At 33.1% G+C, this 22,770-nt stretch overlaps 1 protein-coding gene across 26 annotated transcripts in view; it reads right to left on the bottom strand.

Annotated features, from left to right (window-relative positions):
* Nucleotides 1–202: 202 nt before the first annotated feature.
* OXR1 (oxidation resistance 1) overlaps nucleotides 203–22,770 on the bottom strand; it is a 680,801-nt gene continuing 658,233 nt past the window's right edge. For 15 of the 26 annotated variants that reach the window (XM_048212636.2, XM_057307959.1, XM_048212635.2 and 12 more), the window contains 6 exons: nucleotides 10,785–10,865; nucleotides 8,772–8,897; nucleotides 7,878–8,030; nucleotides 6,037–6,132; nucleotides 4,136–4,209; nucleotides 203–2,115 (listed from right to left, as the gene is read on the bottom strand). In XM_048212636.2, the coding sequence (XP_048068593.2) occupies nucleotides 1,980–2,115; nucleotides 4,136–4,209; nucleotides 6,037–6,132; nucleotides 7,878–8,030; nucleotides 8,772–8,897; nucleotides 10,785–10,865 (666 nt within the window). In that variant the 3' untranslated portion in view covers nucleotides 203–1,979. Of the gene's footprint in view, nucleotides 2,116–4,135; nucleotides 4,210–6,036; nucleotides 6,133–7,877; nucleotides 8,031–8,771; nucleotides 8,898–10,784; nucleotides 10,866–20,289; nucleotides 20,569–22,770 lie in introns of those variants that run through there. The other 11 variants (XM_048212640.2, XM_057307963.1, XM_048212638.2 and 8 more) reach the window with 2 other exon arrangements.

Raw genomic sequence — 22,770 nt, 5'->3', positions numbered from 1 at the left:
TAGGCTGGTCTTCACTTCCTCATTTTTTAAACTATGATGTTCTTTCTACTTGAATGCATCCTTCCATCATTACTATTACCACCACCACTACCACCCAAAACTACTAGAAGTATCTTTTACACATAAACCATAGTAGTAGGCTTAACCAAAAACTTCTTAGATATGAAAAGTAACTTGGTTAGTCAATAAATTCAAACTCAAATTTGTATTTAAGTATTTAATTTTATTTGGTATACACCACTATGACCTTATTGTAATTGAAATCCAATACAGGATTTTTTTTTAATTATTAGTCAACTCCACAAAGACAATAATACTGCTGTGGAAGACCAAAGGGGGAAAAATGATATATTTATTTACAATTCTCTATATTGTAAATGTTTAATCTATATACTGTTACTAACTTATAATGAGAGCTTTACATAGACAAGGAAATGATGCCCACATTTCTATTCATATTCAGCAATAGCATATTAAATAGATCAGATTTTGTTTTCCATTAGCATTATGCTTTCTTTAGATAATTATCTAAACTTTCAAAAGATCTAAATATATTCAAGTCCTATACAACTAAAACTACTAAAGCCAACATATTTGGCTTATAATTTCCTTTTTTAGAATAATTTAAAGTGCTATAAGCAACCTGGCAATCAACACTTTCTATAAGAACAAAACTACCTTTAAACATTAATTTACAAGATAATATACAATGTTTATCTGGAATAGCTGAAATTTCAGCACAAGGTCACTGTCTCATGTATAACAGCAGGATTCTTTTTTTCTTTTTGCATAACATGAAGCTTTGAGATCAACTGATGAATGACCGCCACAATGGCATATTATTGGTTTCCTACAAAAGAGGATAAGAACTACTAGTATATTCTATCTTGTCTTTTTTTTTTTTTGAGGTCACTTGACAGTAAGTATGCATATTCAACAAGTCTACTGAGTTACAATATTGTCTACTATAATCATTGCCCTTTTATAACAGCAAATGCTAATGGTAGTAACATATACCACTCAAAAAAAACACACTTTTTTTTTTTCCTTTTGAACAGGAACCTATATTTTGGGAGTTGGTGTGCAACAAGGCTAAAACAACAGAACTATAAAACAGTATATCTGACACAATATGTTGAAGAAATATGCATCTGTTTCATAGTTTTTGTACTTATGATAATGCCCTGCTAAGCTACAAATACGTAAATAGTATATTTTCTTGCTTGATATATTAAGTCCAGTAGAATCATCAAGTTCTCATTCTCCTTTGTATTTTATAACTTTATCAGATAATCCAACCATGAAAGCATATGCCCAAACCTGCAGATCATGTGCACTGTGGACTATCACAACCAGAATTCTCTTCAAATTTCATTTTCATTAAAATGAAATTGAGAATATCTGCAAAATTAATAAAGAGAATGCTGTAGTGTGAATTAAAATTAGAACTCAGTGGTTTATGAAATTTATGCAATATTTTGGCATGTTTTTTCCTTCACAAGAATGACTAAGTTGAGCTTGTTTAAAAGTCACCTGTGCCAACCTCCAGATACCTCACAACATTATCTAGTCTTCATTCCCTCAATGCCCCAATTAGACTGCTCTAATAAAACAATCAATAGAGTTTTAAAAATAATAAACCAAAAGAGGTCAAAAAAAAGAGCACCATCCTATTAGGAGACTCAGATAACATGGACTGTAGATGAGGTGGTCAGTATGATTTTAATGCTGCCAAAATTCTGACAAAACCCAAGCTGTTATACTGCATGGACCCACACCATGGTCTAAACCTAAAAAACCCTGGGACAGAAACATGATTTTAAAAATAAATTCCAAAATTATAGCTGTAAAAAATGGTGATACGATTAATTTTAAAGCACAAGTGACATGTTACATTGTATTGCTTCTTGAACTTTCCAAACAATGCTTGTCCATGTCAGGTTTGGGCCATTGTCCTGCTAAGACAGAGAGCATTACATTTATTCAAAAGCCCAGATTTCAATGTCTTGAATAAAGAAATCTTCCTTCTTAGAAAGTGTATGATTCCCAAATGTTTTACAAGAATGGCTTCTTCCATGGTAGAGATCTCCATCAAGCCAAAGGGCAAATTCTCCCCTGCAATATATAAAAGAAAAGTTTTAACAATAATCTCTTAATACTTATGCTCTAAGTTGTAAGATAAGTATTGCAGAGGTTGTAAAATAATAATTTAAATGAGACATTTCAATATTCAAAACTCTAAATTAATCATTAATTTTTTTCAAACCCTTTCCTACTCCTTTCCACACTGGTACAAGGCAATTTTGTTTTGTTCACATCCCATTATAAAATCACTTATTACACAGATTAAGTAACAAAATGAATCCTCTAAAATTAACTTCACATAGAATTCTTTTGAGACAGATGCCGCTTTGTTATTCTTTGCCTGGTATTATGGGTTTCTCTTTGCTAAATGGTTAATATATCTGACATGAGTTAAATATTTAATATATTTAACATGAAAACTCCCTCTCATCTAACATTAACATGTGTGGTTAATGTAAAGGGTTCAATCTCCAATTCACAACTGAGGAAACTCTAGACTTCAGTTTGTTCAAGGTCCCATATGTAACATGTGTTGAAACCAGAATCTAAATCAGGTCTAACTCCAAAGCCTATATTTAGTCCATCACATCATGATTTAGGTTTTGGGGCTCCTGTTTGGAATTCTGGAATATTAAGTCCATGTACCTGTAGGTTTCTGAGCCTGTACTCTCCTTCTCCAAAGACTGTAAACTTGTCTTAATTTGTTATCAAATGACCCAATGTTTAGTTTAGCTTGCTGCAGTCCTGTGGTATAATCAAAATCAAGTTCCAGCAGACATCTAACGACATTACGTATGTTATTTTCAAAGATTCAAGGCACCCTTAACAGTTTGAAATTCTCAGCCGTTTGCTTGTGAGGCCTTCCTGGAGAGCTAACTGAATCACATGTAAAACTACCATGTGGGGTAGGGCTGACTGACTGCCTGCACCCCACCAATAAAAAAAAGGTACAACTGGAACATGTAAACATATGCGGATTCCAACAACTAAAAATAACATGGCTTTTAGTTATCTGGTTATGTCCTTCAGAGAAGACTATAATAACCATGGTAATTTTTTAATAACTGAAATCATGTCTTCCAAACACCTATCTATACAGAAGTTGTAACAGAATTTGTTAGAATCACTCAGGATGATGAATATCCTTGCAGGCTAACAAGATTCTGCAGCCTGAATAAATTATTATATAGCCTCAGCTGTGGGAAACAAATAATACTTTTATAAGTTTGGGAATTATTTAGCATACTTTATGTCTGATCCTGGAGGACAGACAGAAATACCAAAAGAAGGAGTCAACCTTTGTTAATAAGCACTATTTGAAAAGTCTAGGCTAGGAGGAAGTAGAGCAAACTACTTCCAAACACTGTAAAGACTGAATGAAGTTGGGATACCAGAATAAATTAACGAAAGTTCTCATAGTGCTTGCTATGCAAAAGAACCAAATCAAATTAATGACTGACACATACCACTAAAAATAAAGCAAATAAGAAAACAAATTCTGAAAATCTGGGGGGACGGGGTGTCACAAATTCTTTGTAGGAAAACAAATTTCTATTATTCTCTGACATATCAATCCAAATAGTCTCCAGGGTAGAATAAAAACAAAACAACTGGATCTTTTTTATACATTGGGAGAAACAACATACCATTAAGTTTTTTAAAAAATTTGAGAAGGTCTAAGGTATTAGTGTATTTCATTTTCAAATACCAAGGAGTCGCTCTACTCTAAAAGATGGATTATAAATAAATTAATTAATTAATAAAAGATGGGTTTTAATCAAAAGGGAATCAACAGCATTTTAAAATGAATAAACCAATATCTTATCAACAGTTTCACATACTACACATAAGCACCTTCCTGTGCTTATATATTTTCTTAGTCATACAAATTAAGATTCTAATGTCAAAACTTTATTACATTTTATTTATTACATATTTATTAAATTTTATTTATTACATATTACAAATATTACATTTGTGATAACTGATTTTATAAATAACACAGATAGTTTCTTTAAAAATCTCACAGTAAAATGTTCAAGAGACTTACCCTCCACCACCAAAAGCTAGTGAATCCATGTCTCCTTTGATAAAAAACATATTATCTCCTGTCCACTTAAAGACCTACATAAATAAAAAGAAAGCTTTAAATATGTAGATGAAAATGGTCACTATACAGAGTTAGTTCTCCTAAACCCCAAGTACTTAACAAAGCCTAGAATGACAGTAAGAGGAATAATAACAGTAAGAACAAAAGACTGGGCAGAAGGGTCTAGTGCTTTGGGCCTCAGTATTTGTATGACTAAGTTGAAAACCACACAACTTTCATTTCCAATTACTCAAATCTTATTATCTCTTTACACATACTTCTCTTTTCTATGTATCTATCAAGAATTGGATGGTTACTGAAGTTGAAGAAAGCAGAAAGATCAGTTAAAAAAGTTGACATAGATGCCATTAACTTTTATTTTAACATAACATAAATGTACACTAATTTGATAATACTTTGATACAAGGCCAAGGTCTTTTCTTTGGATACAGATTTGCCTATCATCATTCTTATATAAGCCCACTACATGTTTATGATTTCCAGTTTCAATTTTTGTTAAAGAGCAGTGAGAACATAAAAACACTTAAGAAGTCCAAGAGCAAAATTTCTAGATGTTCATAGTCTTAAATATTTTTTACTAACCTTCCATGGGAGTTTTACCTAAACCTAATACTATAGCAATTTCTAGCACTACACCTCACCTTTATCAACTTTTTCCTAAGTGTTCATTATAGTTTTCAATAAAATAAACTTTAACACTCACTTTTTCATAGTTACAGAACTTCTAATTAATTACATTATCTGGTAGAAATGGCATAAAAAGATTTAACTATAAGCACAACTGATGCTTAAAAAATCTGTAACAGGGGCACCTAGGTGGTTGAATCGGTTAAGCCCCGACTCCTGGTTTCGGCTGAGGTCATGATCTCACGGGTGGTGCGATCCAGCCCCACATCAGGCTCCAGGCTCAGTGTGGAGTCTGCTGCTCTGCCTCTCTCTCCCTCTGCCGCCACCCCTGCCCTGCTCACACTTTGTCTCTAAAATGAATAAATAAATCTTTAAAAAAGTCTGTGACAATTATAAACTTCCACTTAGCTGTAGGCATTGGTTATGCTTTATGAGGGAATGGAAAGCACTGGTTAATCTGGTGAGCCTAGTTAAGCACAAGTTTGTTAAGAAATTGAGCGTGTTATCAAACCCTTCCTATTCTGCTCATTATAGAAACTGTTTCTAAAGACTACTTTTTTAACCAACTGTGTTGATTCCTTTTTTCAAGATTATAATTTCATCTCAGGAAAGGTTTCACACACTGAACTTTAACGTACCTAAGATGCTGCGATGGCAGGCAATGCAATGTTTTAAACAGTCAACATATTGACTAAGATTCATGTACACCTTTACATTTTAGATCTTACTGGCACTGGAATGTTGTCAATTTAAGTGAACCAAGCCATAATAAAGAAAAAGAAAGTCAGGTAATTAATTGATTTAAACCCAAATGATTTATTTTTTAAGTTTTCAATACTTACATCATGCAACTTAGTCACTGGAAGTTTCTAAGAATTTCACATTGGCAATTCAGAACAGTAATAACGATATATACTCCTTACTGAGACCATGATGTATGTCTGGCACTATGCCAAGTGTTGTATATATAATTCTCATTTAATTTTAAACAATCCTGTTACATTTTATGGATCCCATTCTATCCACAGGAAAGTTGAACCTCAAAATGTTCAAAAAGTGCTAAGTTACAGTTAGTAAAATGTTCAAAGACTAAGTTGAAAGAGATGTTAGTAAAAGAGATGAGAGTCAAACACAAATGTATATGACTCCAAGGTGCATATTCTTTTCATTATGCCATCTCTTTATAAACTTAATATGGGAATAATTGTCCTTACCTCAAACTCTGGACAGAATGTAAAAACAAAGGTCTCTCCAGTACCATAAAAGCCATCACTCACTTTAAATGGCTCAGATGCTAATGCACCAAAAACCTAAGGATTAAAAAAAGGCATGTTCAATGACATGACTATTAATTTGCTTCATTAAGCATTACCTCATTATTTAGGTTTAAGTAAGATGCAAAAAAACTCAGAAATGTAATATAATTTTATCTACTTCTACTTAAAAAGGGAAACATGATCAGCTGTTACAAAATTTTCATTATTGTTTAGTCCAAAGCATATCAGTTTCTCAATGGGAAATTTTTCCTAGGTTTGAAATCTAAAAGGATGCTTATTATAACAATTAAACAATCTTAAATTATTATAACAATTAACAATTTTCAGAAGAATGTATACACACAATGCAAGTACAAAAAGGGTAACACATTACAGTGGGATTACAGGATTTAGAAAAGCAAAAACCCTTCTGCATAGATAAACATTCTACTACTAAAAAGCTATATGCTCTTTTTGTCTTCGTTAGACGATAAATTCCATGAGGGAAGGCCTCTGGTCTGAATTGCTTGGACCTGTAACGCTACGCTCTTATACAAAACAAGATACACAACATAAATAACCTAAAAAAAGAATGAGTGAATAAGGAACTGGGACAAGTTATTTCAATGCTCTGTGTCTAAGTTTCCACATCATAAAATGGGAATGTAGAGAGTTTTATAGATGATTTCTATAGTCACTTTTACAGTCTTAATTTTTAAAATAGACCTTCTTATTGAAAGGTGTATGTTATATATCTATGTTTTATATAAATATAAAATTTGTGTGAAATTTTCACAAAGCAAAGTCCCATTTAACCTTCATTTAGACCAAGAAACAGAACATAATCAGCACTTCGGAAGCTGATGCCTTGTGCCTCCTCTGCATCACGACCCCCACTTGCCCGAGGGAAGCTAAATAGCCTGAACACCATAGATTTGTTTTGCCCCTTTATGAACTTTCCTTAAATGCAATAAGATAGTTACTCCTTAGTGTCTGATTTTCAGCTCAGTATTACATCTGTGACGTGCATCTATGCTGTGGCATGTAGCAGGTGGTTCCTCATTTTCATGCTGCAATTACCTTTCACTGGGTGTATAACTTTGGGGAAGTTGATGAAATTCTTTTAGTCATAGTTAACTCTTCTTTAGAACAGTGATGATAACAGTATCAATCTCATAGGGCTTTGATGACTAAATAAGATAATGCGTATCAATGATTAGCCAAATGTGTGGGAAAAGCACAATAAAGGTGTCAGTAGTAGTAGTGTTTTGTTTTGTAAATTAATATTGCTATTTCATCCTCTCATTACTCTCCCATCCAAACTAATTGACCTGAACTTGATGTTTCAGGAACAAACCAATATTTCTCTTGCTTACCTATGGTTTTGTTCTTCGTATCATCCTCACACAATTATCTTTAACTTTCAAAACTTTACCTCGGCTTCAAGACTGTCCTTTCACCCTGTCCATGAACTTCATTCTTATCTTGCCCAAACAGATATGAACACCACTTTTGCTTTCCTAAGTTCTCACTACATCTGATATATTTTACTTGTTCCAGGTGATACAGGTATACTTAAATGTTCTTTTTTACCAGACTACAATTCCTTTAATGCTTCATGTTCATATCTATCCTCTGTAGCACTCAAAAATAACTTGTATATTAGAAGTACTCAATAAAATTATCAGTTAAACTTAATAAAAATGTAATGAAAATAATTTTTATCAAAAAATGTACTAAATGTTACTTTTACTGTAATCTCTTAAAGGGTAAGGTATCTATGTAGTTATTTTTCATACCTGCCCATCACTGTCTTTAATCACCATCAGCACTGGGGTGTCTAAACCTGTCATTGTCCGATAAAGGGTCTTCAGGCTTGTGCCATGCTTCCCGGTGCCATAAACAAGGGTCCATGGATAGCCAATCGTTCTTGGTGGAAGATGTTTGGTAAGCTTTGAAAAATAAAATGTTAACCTTTTACTTGATAGCTTATTGTCAATGTGCAAGCTAGCAATGTCAGCTGAAATGTAACGGTACTTCATAAAATGTAGGCTACAAAAATAACAGGAGAAATTGTTCTCAAAGATACAGAGATGCTTGAAGAATAACTGTACATTTCTCAGCATGAAATAGTAATTGTCCACCAGGAACATGCCAAACAAGACATGGATTAGAAGAGAGACAAGAAATAGGGATTACTTACTGTTTTTACCCTCTGTATTGAATTAACAAAAATACCTGACTGGACTGTTAGCTTAATTATCAACAACCTCTCAAATAATGGGCCCTAGAAATTAAGCTTCAGCATTTTATAGCTGTGTAACTTTGAGCAAGATACTAAACTTCTCTATGCCCCAATGTTTTCACTCATAAAATACGCATAATAATATCCAACTCTTAAAGGTGCTGTGAAAACTACATGAGATAATTACATAAAGCAAGTAACCAGTACACAGTAAGAAATTAAAATTTTGGCTATTACAATGTCTCATCAAAATACTTATTGTTTATTTTAATGTCTGCTCCTAATATCTTCTATTACACTAGTTGCTATATTTTGTTTACTTTTATTCACAGGAAAAGAAGACTAATAGCAGTAACCCTGTTTCTTTAGTTTTGAAAATAACTGAAAAGAGGCTCTTTTACTCTTTCAGGCACACACTCAGAAATGCACATATGTGGGTATGTCATACCTTTTCAATTTGATCTGGCAATAAGAGTTCACTGGGATCACTTAGGTTTGGTCGAAAAGATTCAGACTCCAGGTCTGCTTTCAATGGAGCAATCTGCTTTGAATTTAGGTCTTCCCTTGTAGTAATCTAAAGAAGTAAACAGCAGCAGCATGTTAACATAAAATTGCAACATGCATTAAACAATTTCTGCCTTTTGAGAGAAATAAAACTTTGTACCTTAAAAAAGTGGGCTAACACTTTAATTTAGGATTTTAGAAGGCCATCAAAAGATGCTCCATCTAATAACAAGAGTATATCCAATGTAGAAAAAGAGTTTTTAACTATAAGCAGACACTTTTCTCAACCACTAATGATAGAAAGGTAACGATTAACACCCATATTTCTGTGTGAAAGGGAAAGTCACATGCAAACTTTAATTTTCCTGTTGAAGGGCAAAAGTGAGCCAGGTAGCTACCTTGCTATTTATCTGTGCTACTTAAAATATGTGGGATTTTTTTTCATGGTAAACATAAAATTTGCCAAAAATAATTAAGAAAACTTTCTGGGTGCCAAAATTTTAATTTAAAGAATGATCCAATAAAAAGTATAACTTTTCATCAGTATGTGTGCATATACAGATTTATTTGCTTCACTGAAAAATTACCATTACTTAGAAAACGCCTTCCTTATTTTTACTTTCGAAACACTTTTTTAAATAGAGCTGGACCACACAATAAATTTAATTTTTTCATAACTTTATCTTAAAAATTAGATATTTGTGATGCATTAAAAAAGAATATATGCTTTTGCATGATGGAAATCACCTCTCTGATATTCTTAAAGTGATAAGAAGGTCAATTAACTAAAAAACTTGGATACAATCTATTCTGTTGATACTTTTTCATATTTTATTATTAATTAATAATTTTATAAAATAGCACCATTATTTTTAATATATAAAATGCAGTAACATTAGGAAATAAAAGATATAAAACATAACTATTATTGATGAAACTTTGAAGTTGGAAAACAGAACTCTATTTGGAGCAGATAACTAAAATGCAGCAATGCACAACGACCGATTCCATTAAGAATGAAATCTTGCTAAATTATTTTGTTCCTTTAACAGATTTCTTACCAAACCTAAACAGAATATATTTTCAACCAATACATGTTCTAGAACTGTATTGCTTTTTGATGAGAAGTTAAACTATATTAATTCTTTCACATCATCATCATGTTTTACCCTTATTCTGATGATGTGAAAGGTTAAAAAAAAAAAAAAAAAATCCAAGGCAGCATGAGAAGCATTAAAAGAAAAGAAAAAGTTCAGTAGTTCTAGCACAGCCATGACAGCGTATCTTATTAAGAAGAGGAAAACACACAATACACAAAACTGAAAAATGAGTTCAATTGTATCACTTTGTTTCTAAAAAAAAAAAAAAAAAATCACAAAGATTATTTCACGGAATTTTAAATAGTTTATCTAATTCTGATGTCTAGGGTATACTATTCCAAAGTATCTCTAATACCAACCAGGAATATCTCAAAAACAAAAGCAATTTATCTCATTAAAATATTTGATGTGGGGTTGATACAACTGAAACAACCTTAAAGAAGAGAAAATATTTAAGTCTTGCTATTCATTAAAAGGTTTCCAATTGTCTGATAGTACTTCATCTTTCAGATCCTATTTAGTAAAGATTCAATCTCAAACCCAAAACATTCTTCCAATTTTAAAACTAAATGAACACTCCTCATTGACCTAAGAAACACACAGTACTGAGAACAGTTCTACAGTGACAGAAAATTCCTCTGAATATTTTTAAAATGAAAAGATGACAGAAAAAATAATCCCAGAACTCTTCAAGGCAAAACTGTACTCTTGTAATACAAAAAAGGAATTTTCTGATGGGTTTATTTTAGTGCTGCAGTCAAAACAAATCCTTTAAAAATGAGATTTGCCCTGACGAAAGACACTAAAAACAGGGAGTATTCAATCTCCGGAGGGGTTTAAACTACTGAATGGGGCACCTGGAGACGTCTGCAGAGTGTGCGTAGTTCTTCAGTATTTAGAGCATCGATCCTGCGGTGATACTCAGCCACTGATACTACCTGAATATGGAGACAGGAAGACAATAATTCCACTGACAGTTGAGAAAAAGAGCCAAAACAAAACAAAACAAAAAAATGGAGAAATTTAAATGGAGAAAGAGAACTGTAATCAGGGTTTCTTTCCCCACTCCATGCTGAAAATCCAGGAGATACTGATATCAAGCTACAGTGAAATACACATGAATGAGTTTAAAACCACTACATCCAACTGGCTCACAATATAAGGTTTATGAACTGCTTCATATAGCCAGAATTTGACTGAATAAACAGAATTATAGTTGCTTATAAAGGAGACACTACAGAAAACAACATGCTTTGCTAACATCAAAGATAACATCGAAGATAACATCTAAAATCATAATGATGGGTATTTTACAAAGAAAAGATAGTTTTGACTCTCCCCTCCAAATCAGTTTAGCTCAAACATTCTATCCTAACGGCAATGCTGGAAGAATTTCTTGTAGGCAAAGGTGAGAAACATACCCACGCCATATGATCTGTATCAGAAAAAAAGGGAGGGAGCAAGAATAAGAAATGAAGTACATTAAAAAACCTAAGATAGTAAGAACAATAAGCTCTAGAAAGTAAAAATTAGATTTTCAAAAGTGTTATCTAATCAACAGGACCTTCTCAGGCAAGTCTACTTCAGTCTTTCTACAGGACTCTTTCCAGTTTTTGTCTTTGTAGTATTTCTTTACGGTTGGTACTGCAACAGTTATTTGTGACTAAAACTTAATGACTTTCCTACATTCCGAATTCCTAAGAAAAATTCTTTACCTTCTTTAATTGCCTAGACCAGTCTCTTACATAATGCAGCTGAAAGCCATATATGAAGAGGAAAATTATTATAAAAAGTCCACAAAAACAGACAAGTTTCCTCAGGTTGATACAACAGCTACAGCTTTCTCAGATCATGACCTAATTCCTAAAACAGAAACCATAATATAGTGAACTCTGGTTGTGCCATAAATATGTGCTGACTCTCCTGAGCTACGACAGATTGCTCTTGTGATCCACGCAGCTGAACAACTGGCTCGGAAAGAGCTGACTTCTAAGCTAGGTTTTAAAAGGCATCAGGGTAACTCTGACGAGTTATAGAAACCTGTTGAAAGCTAGGAAAGACATGAGAATAGTGAAAAGGACAGATTTCTGTTTTGTCATAATATTGACTTTTTACAAATCAACAATGCATGCAATGAGACAGCTGACCCTACTTACGAAGAAACCTAAAATGGTTATGATCTCTAGAGTTCTAGAGGAACAGATGGATCTGAGTTTGGGCCCTTCTTTATGTATTTCTCCATAAAACAATGGAAATAGTAAGACCACATACAAAACACATTTTTTTACGAAATAAAATGCACATATAAAGGATTGAGTAGAGTGTCCAGCACATAGTAAATGACAGCTACTATTACTAACATTACTTTTGCTTATCATTTTTCACCAATTACCCTAAAGACTAAAGGGTAATGTCTGAAGAGCTTCCTTATTTATTTAATTTATGGATATTAAAATATTTCAGTTTTGAGAGGTCAACTATCTTGTATACTATGACTCCTCTGAAATTAAATTTCAGGATTAAAATATTAAAGGCCTTTCAATTAAGAACAAAAAAAAATTTCAATAAAGATGAAAAAGAAATTAGATCCTAAAAATTAAAAAATCACAGCCTTGTTTTTCTATGACCAACAAAAGAAATCTCCACAAAATATTAAATGGCCGGCTAGGTCTTTGTTTTTCCCAGGGTATTCTATCTGATCAAGTCTCCTAGCCAAGAGTTTTCAAATTATATGACTTGTCTACTCCTCTGCATTCCTTCTATCCTTCTAATTAACACTAATTTTATACTTATTTCTATTTAAGCTCCTTCTTTTACCATGTTAAACATTTCTTTGCTGGAAGTAAAATTAAATTATGCTCACAAAAGGAATCACTTACAAGCTAACCATATGAATATCACTGAGTAGAAGTTATCACTGAGGGAACCATGAACTGCCATCCTAAGTATAAGCTTATGACATTTGGTAAAGTCACAGTTTCTTTTTAATGTCATAAATCTACCTTTTCTCATTCATGCTTTTTTTGTAAAAAACTGTATTTTGGGACTTACAAACTCATCACTTCCTCAATCCTGATATTTACTCAGGCTGTGATGAATAAAGATACAAAAAACTGTCAAAAGAGTCTGTGAATTAATAAAGAAAAAGGGTGTGAAATCAAATGAGTACAGAAACATACGTCATCTCAAAATAAATGAATAAAGAGATACAGATTCCTAGTATATATGATGTAAATGAATTAGTCTTAAATTAATTTTTATCCCTTTGGTAAATCATACTCCATGTACAGAATTTATTTACCCCAAAGATTAAATCTAAGTAGAAAATGGACACATCTCTACAAAATGTCCTACACCATACTCCCAGAGTGCAGAGCTGAAGAAATTAAGACCTCAATTAAAAATATATTCACTGTCTTGCTAGAGTCATTTCTTGAGGAATAAAGTGGTTTGCATACATTGCCAAACCCCTCCTGTAGGAAGTACTATGACCTACTCTCTACAGAATTAAGTGCTACTCTCCAGCCTTTTCAGTCTTGACAAAGGACTCTCACACAGAGAAAGTGTTTTCCTAAGCATTTATTTTCACAGAATACAAATGTAGGGGTAGGATAAATACATCCATCTCTATTACAAAGGGACTAACATCAACAACCAGTACAGAACAAAAGCTAAAGCTAGAGAAAATGTACAGTTTCTGTCAGTCCCATGAGTAAGAACATGTTCTTCTGCTAGACATAAAGACCAATACTACGGTCTAATAGTCCTCCTTCCAGGATGTTGGGTATTTCCCCAAGATTACCCCAAAAACAAAATAAAACTTCCCCCAACTTCCTGGCAAACTAACAAAAGTCTGATAGATAGCTGTGAATGTGCCATTTTTATCCCTTACTTATTTAGTAAAGGGAAATGGAGTAGAAAGACAAATATTACCTAATCAATGCCGTTTATACCTACTTTGGTACCCAAAAATATGTTTACCAAGGAGGAAATCAAAGTTGTTGTAGCTAACAAAAAGGCATACAACAGCATCCTTGAAATCACATAACCTTCTATACATACACAACAATGTCTTTATTACAAAATAAGACCTGGATTATGTTAAAACTTTGCTTTTTGCCCTAAATTACTGCTTTCAAAAATAACACTTCATGGGACTGTAATAAATAAGGTATAAAGGAAGCAAATAGAGAATCATAAATTAGCCAAAAAACAGAATAGAGGGAAAAAAAGATGCAATCCACAGTGAACTGAAAGTAGAACATATTATCAAAATTTTGATTTCAATAAATATATATTTACAATTACTTCCTCTTATGTATATTTGCGGGTGACTTAGATGTTCATGAGAAGGCAGATATATTCACTGTTCTTTTCGTCAAAAAGAAACCTGTTAACCACTCAAAACCATTCAATTATACTATGTGTATGCTGCTTTAGCTTTTTGGAACAATAAATATAAGAAGTCAATCTCAAAAGGGGAATAATCTTATTTTCTCCATAGTATATCAGGGGAAAAGAATACTCATTACATAATCTTGAAATATATAAATCCACTATTACAGCTGGAGACTTCAAAGCTCCTCTATCAGTAATTTACAAATCCAGCAGGCAGAAAAGCAGTAAGAACATAGTTGAATGGAAAAAACACCTCAATTAACTGGATCTAATTGAAATGTACAGACTACTCATCCAACAACAATAGAATACACATTCTTCTCAAACTTACATGGAACATTCAATAAGATAGACCACATTCTAGTTCAAAAAACATACCTTAACAAATAGGTATCATAAAAAGTATGCTCTCAGACCACAGTAGAATTAACTACAAACTGTAACAGAGAAATAGTGGGAAATCCCCAAATACTTTTCAGCAACACATTTCTAATTAATACACAGTGAAAAAAAAAGTCCTGGGAGAAATTTTTAAATGTTTTGAACTAGATTAAAAAAAATTCCAAAGTACTGAAATTTGGGCATACAGCAAAGACAGGAATTAGAGGAAAATTTATAGCATGGAATGCATATGTAAGAAAAGGAAAGATCTAAAATCAATAACCTAAGCTTTCATCTTAGGAAACTAGAAAAAGAACAAAGTAAATCTGAAGTAGAAGAAAACAAATAATAAAAAAAATTAGAGCAGAAATCAATGAGATTGAAAACAAAATCAATAGAGAAAAATCAATGAAACAAAAAGCCAGTTCTTTGAAAAGGTCAATAAATTGATAAACCCCTAGCCAAGCTAACTAAAAGAATTATGTCAGAAATGAAGAGGGGCGCCTGGGTGGCACAGCGGTTAAGCGTCTGCCTTCGGCTCAGGGCGTGATCCTGGCATTATGGGATCGAGCCCCACATCAGGCTCTTCTGCTGTGAGCCTGCTTCTTCCTCTCCCACTCCCCCTGCTTGTGTCCCCTCTCTCACTGGCTGTCTCTATATCTGTCGAATAAATAAATAAAATCTTTAAAAAAAAAAAAAAAAGAAAAGAAATGAAGAGGGACCATCACTGTTGATCCCATGGACATTAAAAGAACAAAGGAATATTATAAATGACCCAATATCCACAACTTTGATAACCTAGATGAAATTGACCAACTCCTTGAAAGAGACAAACCACCAAAACTTACACACACAAAAAAATAGATCAACTGAGTAGGCCTATATCGATTAAAGAAATTTAATTAATAATTATTAATCTTCTAAAACAGAAAGTATGAGGCCCAGTTCTATAGAACTAAAATGAATTAGTTACCAGAAAACATCAAAATACTCTATAAAAAGCTATGAAAACTTGTTGGATGCTATGAAAGACATAAGAATAAAAATATGGATAAACTGGACAGATTTCCATTTGTGCCATTATTACATTGACTTTTGCAAAGCAACAATGCATATACTATAGTAGCTGACTCTGTACTCTGTACTTACAAAGAAAGTTATGACCTCTAGCTCTGGGGCATCTGGAGTGAATCCAGATGGATTCACTGATAAATTCTACCAAACATTTAAGGAAGAAATCACGCTAATTCTCTATAGTTTCTTCCAGAAAATAGAGGCAGATGAAATATTTCCCAACTCGTGAACTAAACATTTAAACAGACATCTCACCAAAGAAGATATACAGATGGCAACGAAGAATATGAAAAGATGTTCCATATCATAAGTCATCAGGGAAATACAAATTAAAATAATGGGATACCATTACATACCTATTTAGAATGTCTAAAATGGAAAGCACTGACAACATCAATGCTGGTGAGTATGTGCAGCAACAGGAATTCTCATTTACTATTGGTACAGTGCAAAATCGTACTGCTGCTTTGGAAAAGTCTGGTAGATTGTTACAAAACTAAACATACTCATATAATCAAGCAATCATGCTCCTTGGTATTTACCCAAATGATTTGAAAACTTATGTTCACACAAAATCTGCATGTAAAACAGCTTTTTATTATAAGTGTCAAAATTTGGAAGTCACTAAGATGTTTTTCAATAGGTGAAAGGATACATCCAGACAATAGAATATTAAGTCAGCACTAAAAATAAATGAGCAATCAAGCCATTAAAAGACAGTGAGGAACTTCACATGTATCTTACTAAGTGAAAGAAGCCATTCTGAAAAGTCTACATATTGTGTGATGGCCACTATATGATACGCTGGAAAAGGCAAAACCACAGAAACAAGATAAAGATCAGTGGTTACTAGGTATTCAGGTAAAGAGGGATAAAAAGAGGCAGCACAGAGAACTTAAAGGGTAGTGAAACGATCCTGTATCATCCTATAATGGTATATGTCATTCCATAAAATGTACAACAGAAAGAACTTAAGGTAGACTATGGACTTTGGGTAATAATAATGTATAATATTAGTTCATAAATTGTAACAAGTATACCATACCAATACAAGATGGGAATAACAGGAGTACTGTGTGTATGTTGGCGGGGGGAGGGGTATATGGGAGCTCTGTACTTTCCATTCAATTTTTCTGTAAACCTAAAATTGCTCCAAAAATAAAATCTATTAATTAGAAAAAAGCAGGGGAAGGATAAACACAAAATTTGGGGAGGTGGTTACCAATTTGGGGAAAACATGAAATAACACAGAGAGAGAAAGAACATATAGGCTGATAAATTGCTTTGGTAATGCTCTAGTTCTTAAGTTGGGTAGTGGGATCATAGATACTCATTTTGTTATTATGCCTCCTAACTTGCATATGCAATAAATATGCTTTTCAACTACTAAGTCAAATGAATAAAGAAAAAATATTCTACACTGAATATATATGCATACATCTTTTCAGTTAGGTTGTTGACTAGAAAGCAGATGTTTCACATACAATAAGATGTATATAAATACTAGTCAATAAATTTCCTGTGAATAGGTACTATAGGTAGGCAACACAGTATAGCAGAAAGAATACTGGGTCTGGGTACAGACCTCTGCCTTAATTTTAATTCTACTTTTTACTAGTTTTGTGAACTTGAGCAACTGCATTTAATCACTCCATTTCTATGTCTTTCAAACAGAAATAATATTTTAAGCACTTTATGAGAAATAAATGATAATACATTTAAGACATATATCAAAATAAACACTGACACATTAAATATATAAAATAAATGTTAATTCTCTTCCCCTGATTATGCTGTCAAGATTTTGAGAGAGTGTAAAGAATTTAAGGGCATAGGCTAAAGCCAGAATGCCTGGATTCAAACCATAGCTCTGACCCTTATGGGCTGTAGTATACTGCCTTTGTTTCTTAAAATGGAGATGAAAGTAGCAATTTTCACAATGAGGATTAAATGATGTTAAATGTTTAGAATAATATAGTGTTATTAGTATACAGCATTAGAAGTAATTATTTTTCTCATTAACATGATTATTATCTTGAGCCAAAATCACTGGAAGATTTTTACATTTAAAGTAGCTCTTCTTATGGTCTTATTCTTGCGGAGATGTAAATAATTTATCATGGGATTTTTTTCTCCTGTTTTCATACATGAAAGCCTAAGTACAAAAAAAAAATCTGTCTTGTCACATATGAGGGCCTAATATAAAAAAAATTGACTAAATTAATGAAATATTGACAGAGATAAAACAATGCTGCTATATGTAATGATTTGTGACTTAAATCTGAATAAGCCTAAATTCTTATTATAAAATAGGCTTATAACGCTCAAGCAAATTACAATTTATTGACAGACATTAAAAAGCCAGGATACAGCATACAGTTACAATAAATATACAAATAGCTTCAAATAAATAGTTAGAAATTAAAGTTTAGGTTGTTTGTCAGAATAAACTCTAAACTGGACTTAAAAAAATAAAGACGGGAAAGTTAAGCATGCTTCATCAATACGGTTCTCACTGAAGCTAAATGGCAAAGGTTTAACTTCATTCCATATATTTTGGAGCATATTTTACGTATTAGTTATTAGTTAATATCTCTGAGCCTTAAATTAACTCATTTGTAAAATGAAAATAATGAACATCTGGTTAACACACAGTTACTATAAGGTGAATTATGATACTATATCCCTGAGCATTTAGAAAACTGTCCTGGTTTACAGAAATAAATAGCCATATTAACAGTAGCTATAAGAGAGTTTATCAATGAGGTTTATAGATACCAGTCTACTAATCAGTTGAGTAACGGATATGATGAATTGTGAAAAGCTACAAAATATTTGTTATTCTATAAGAATCATTTTCTATTTTTGGTTTTAAAGCACAAGAAACCCTTTTCAGGCAAAGTCTTATTAGGGAATCTCAATCTACAAAAAAAAGAATTGCTATCCTTTTAAACCTTATATTCTTAAGCTTTTCTCCTGCCTTACAGCTACTAGGGTATCCACTCTAAAGCAAGAAAAACAACTAGAAAATCAGATCCTGAACTTGTCTACACGTCAAAACACATCACACTGTATTGTCTGATTTTTAAAACCTCTGAAATACATCCTGGTGAGGTAAGGAATGTGACAGTCAAGCTGTCTCTGTGCTCCATGACACCTTAGTTCAGTAACCACTTCATACCTGTTTCCTCATCTTTAAAATGGGGAGTAAAGCTGATTCGGCAAGGTTACTGTGAAGGTTAAATGAAATAATATATAAACTGTATGTACGGGCAAAGCCGAAGACCAGTGAGGAGCATGCACTCCTGTCTGACAAAACCACGTAAGAGCTTCCTATGAGGGTAAAAACAGGAAGCGCTGAGTGTGGTAAGTTTGTGATGCACATTATGATGACCCATAAAATTCTAAACAGGCACAATTGGGTTTGCCTGTTTTTTAGAAGATTAAACTGTATTAAAGTCTTAGTAAACTAATTATAAACACTTATTTGAACTGCAAATAAAAAAATACATGAATGCTCCACTGTTCTTAGTTGAAAAAAAAAAAAAAAGCTGTGTTAACTGGCTATTCTGATAAATCTGGTCAAAATGTTAACAAATTAAATCAGATGCCCACATCCCTCTGTGATGATGTGTCACATGAACAAAAATTTGAAATTATTCAACTTAAACATAAAAAGACGTAACAACGTACTCTCAAGCCCAATAAAAACACCAGTTGAAACAATTCTGGTATTTTTACATGCTTAACATTCATGGGTGGCAAGCTGCTTTGGGGGCATCTTCCAAAGTCACTCTTGGTTCTAAGTATGTATCTAGCTTTATTTGGATAACCCACAATTACAGTGAAAATAAAATTAATATTCATAAGGCAAGTTATAATCCTGAATTACAACAGAAAGAACAATTGGCAATACATTTTTTAACAAATAATGCACACATATTTTTACTGAAAAATAAAAGGATTCTCAAAATAATAAGGTTGAGATTTTTCTTGACTAGAGAGAGTATCTTTTAAAGTTTTGTATTAAGTAGCACTGATGGAAATTTAGGATAACTTAAAAAAGCCTTTTCAAGATTACCAAAATAATTGTCTTAATACACAATATTATAAATGTATCTAGTTTGGGATTCAGTCAATAAAAATTAAAGCTAATTCACTCTGATTGTTCTACTCAACTTATTTTTAAGAAAAAAATTCTGAATATTTTCCTAAAACAGCTTAAATTAAAAATTAAGGCAGCAATAAAGATTTGATAATTTCCTGTTGATATAAAATAGGAAAGCCGAAATACTTTTACAAAACAAAATTACAGTCTCTTATTCATTTCTTTTTGAAGATATTTAGGGTTAGCAGAAAAAAACTTAAAGGTACTTTTCTGTAATCATACAACTTTGTATTCTATAAATATTGCCTCTGCTTAAACTTTCAGAAATTGTATAATTTTGCATCATGTCACCATAAAAAGACTAGTAAACAGAGAAATTGAAATCATTGACTAAAATTTACCAGAGTGTATTTATGATTAATTGGTTGATGTCTTCTCCCTTTTTTCCCATACCAGAGACGAGACATTTCCTTTCCAGAGCAAATTAAGTTATAACAAATCTCATAAGGACTGTTTTAAAAAGCATTCTTCCTCTGTTAAAGATAAATTTTCAGCACAAGAGCCCTACTACAGTGACAAAACAGTTTGCTAGAGACAAAGATTTGATTGACAAGATAGAGAGCTAATCACTAAGTAGTATCCATTGCAAAGATAGTTCTGAGTGGAGACTGTAAAGCCAGGGAGGGAAAAGGAGGTTTCCCATGTTGAAGTTTGGTTGCACTGTACCCAAATGTGCAAAAAAAAAAAAAAAAAAGGCTCAAAAGTTTAAAGACACAGAGCATGTATTTGCAAACACCAGTACACTAAGAAATACACTAAAAATATCTGTCATAAAAAAGTACTAAGTGCAGTTTCCAGAGTCCCTCCTAATGTACACAAATGATTTCAACTAATATTTTGTTGTTTTGCTCATGCAATCATACATCTACCCTTTATTTAAATCTAAAATTCCAATAAAATGTCATCTGTGAGCAATTTTTAAGCAATGAGACATCCTTTGAGGACCCTCCAACCCTCAAATTTTATAGAATGCCTATGTAAAAGTGAAGCCAATCCACTAAAAAGAAATCCTATACAAATATTCAAGTGACCTGAAAATTCACCTGTTTATATATAGTCCATTTTTATTTTTATTTATTTTTTAAAGATTTTATTTACTTATTTGACAGATACAGACAATCAGCGAGAGAGGGAACACAAGCATGGGGAGTGGGAGAGGAAGAAGCAGGCTCATAGAGGAGGAGCCTGATGCGGGGCTCGATCCCATAACGCCGGGATCACGCCCTGAGCCGAAGGCAGACGCTTAACCGCTGTGCCACCCAGGCGCCCCTATATATAGTCCATTTTTAAACTGCATTTTCTAATACCTAATTTCTTGAAAAGTTACTTATAATTACTATACCTACATAGACTTCACTAATCAGTAGTATGCTGAATATAACCAAAGAAGTGAACTTTGAAGATTAAATATTATGGCTGTAAATTAAAACTCCCTAGAACTCAATTTTAAGTAGAATATCAATGCATAATAGTACGCCTGAATATTTCTTCCATTTTAAACCAGCTCCTCCCCAGACACCTTGCTGTGTGTTCACACAAAGCTGTACACACACTGAACCACACCCACAGCTCTACATCTTCTCCCACATTCCATGATGTACATGCACAGAACACAGCACACTCCATACTAAATATCCTCCCTCCCACTCACACCAGCTACTCCCCCATCTCCCCAACCAGGCCCACCACACTTACCCTCAGATCTCTCTCCCACAGTCCCTCATATGTACATTCTATCCCCACACGCATCTTACCACACATTACACATAGAGTGTATTGTGGTCACTACCTCCCCCTGTCATGGCACACCCCAACAACATTACATAATTTGGTTGTGGTGGGCTGCCGTTTTGGAAACCTATTATTACTTCCAGCCAGATTTTCTAAAATAAAAAATATTATATATGTACCCAAATGTGGCTGAAATACATACATACATACCCCAAGCACAGGGCAGCTTATTTTGCTGGTTATCCTGTCAACACCCATCTCTGCACCTTCTTCCTAATACAGCTTTGATTTTGCTCAAGTATCTTTTCAGCCATGTTTCTGAGAAGTCTTGCTCTCTATCTGGACAGGATGGGTCCTTATAGATCTAAACCAGTGGCTCTCAAATTTTAGCTTGCATCACAATCACCTGGAACATTTGTTAAAATACAGAATGCTGGGCTCCAAAACCAGTTTCTGATGAAGGAGACTGGAATGGGGTCTGAAAATATGCATTTTTAATAATGCTGCTGCTGCTTATGGTCTGGGGATCATACTTTGAAAAACAACTAAACCACAATGAGATGTCACCTTACACATGTTAGAAAGGCTATTATTAAGAAGATAAGAACAAATGCTGGTGAGGATGTAGGGAACCCCTATGTACTATTGTTAGAAATGTAAACTTATGCAACCATTATGAAAAACTGTATGGAAGTTCCTCAAAAAAATTAAAAATAGAAATATCATATGATTCAGAAATACTACCCCTGGGTATTTATACAAAGAAAAGAAAAACACAAATTCAAAAATACATATGCATCTCTGTGTTCACTACAGCAGTATTAACGATAGCCAAGATATGGAACCAACCTAAGTGTCCATTAATGGATGAATGGATAAAGATGTCACACACACACACACACACACACACACACACACACACACACACACACTGGAATACTATTCAGCTGTATACAAGAATGAAATCTTGCCATTTGCAACAATATGGTTGGACCCTGAGAGCATTATGCTAAATGAAGTCAGACAGAGAAAGATACTTTACTATCTCACTTAAATGTGGAATTTAAAACAACAATAATAAAACCCAAGGT

The sequence above is a fragment of the Ursus arctos genome, unplaced genomic scaffold (genome assembly GCF_023065955.2).
Source record: "Ursus arctos isolate Adak ecotype North America unplaced genomic scaffold, UrsArc2.0 scaffold_6, whole genome shotgun sequence".
Taxonomy (NCBI): Eukaryota; Metazoa; Chordata; class Mammalia; order Carnivora; family Ursidae; genus Ursus; species Ursus arctos.
This window is presented reverse-complemented; position numbering and strand designations above follow the sequence as displayed.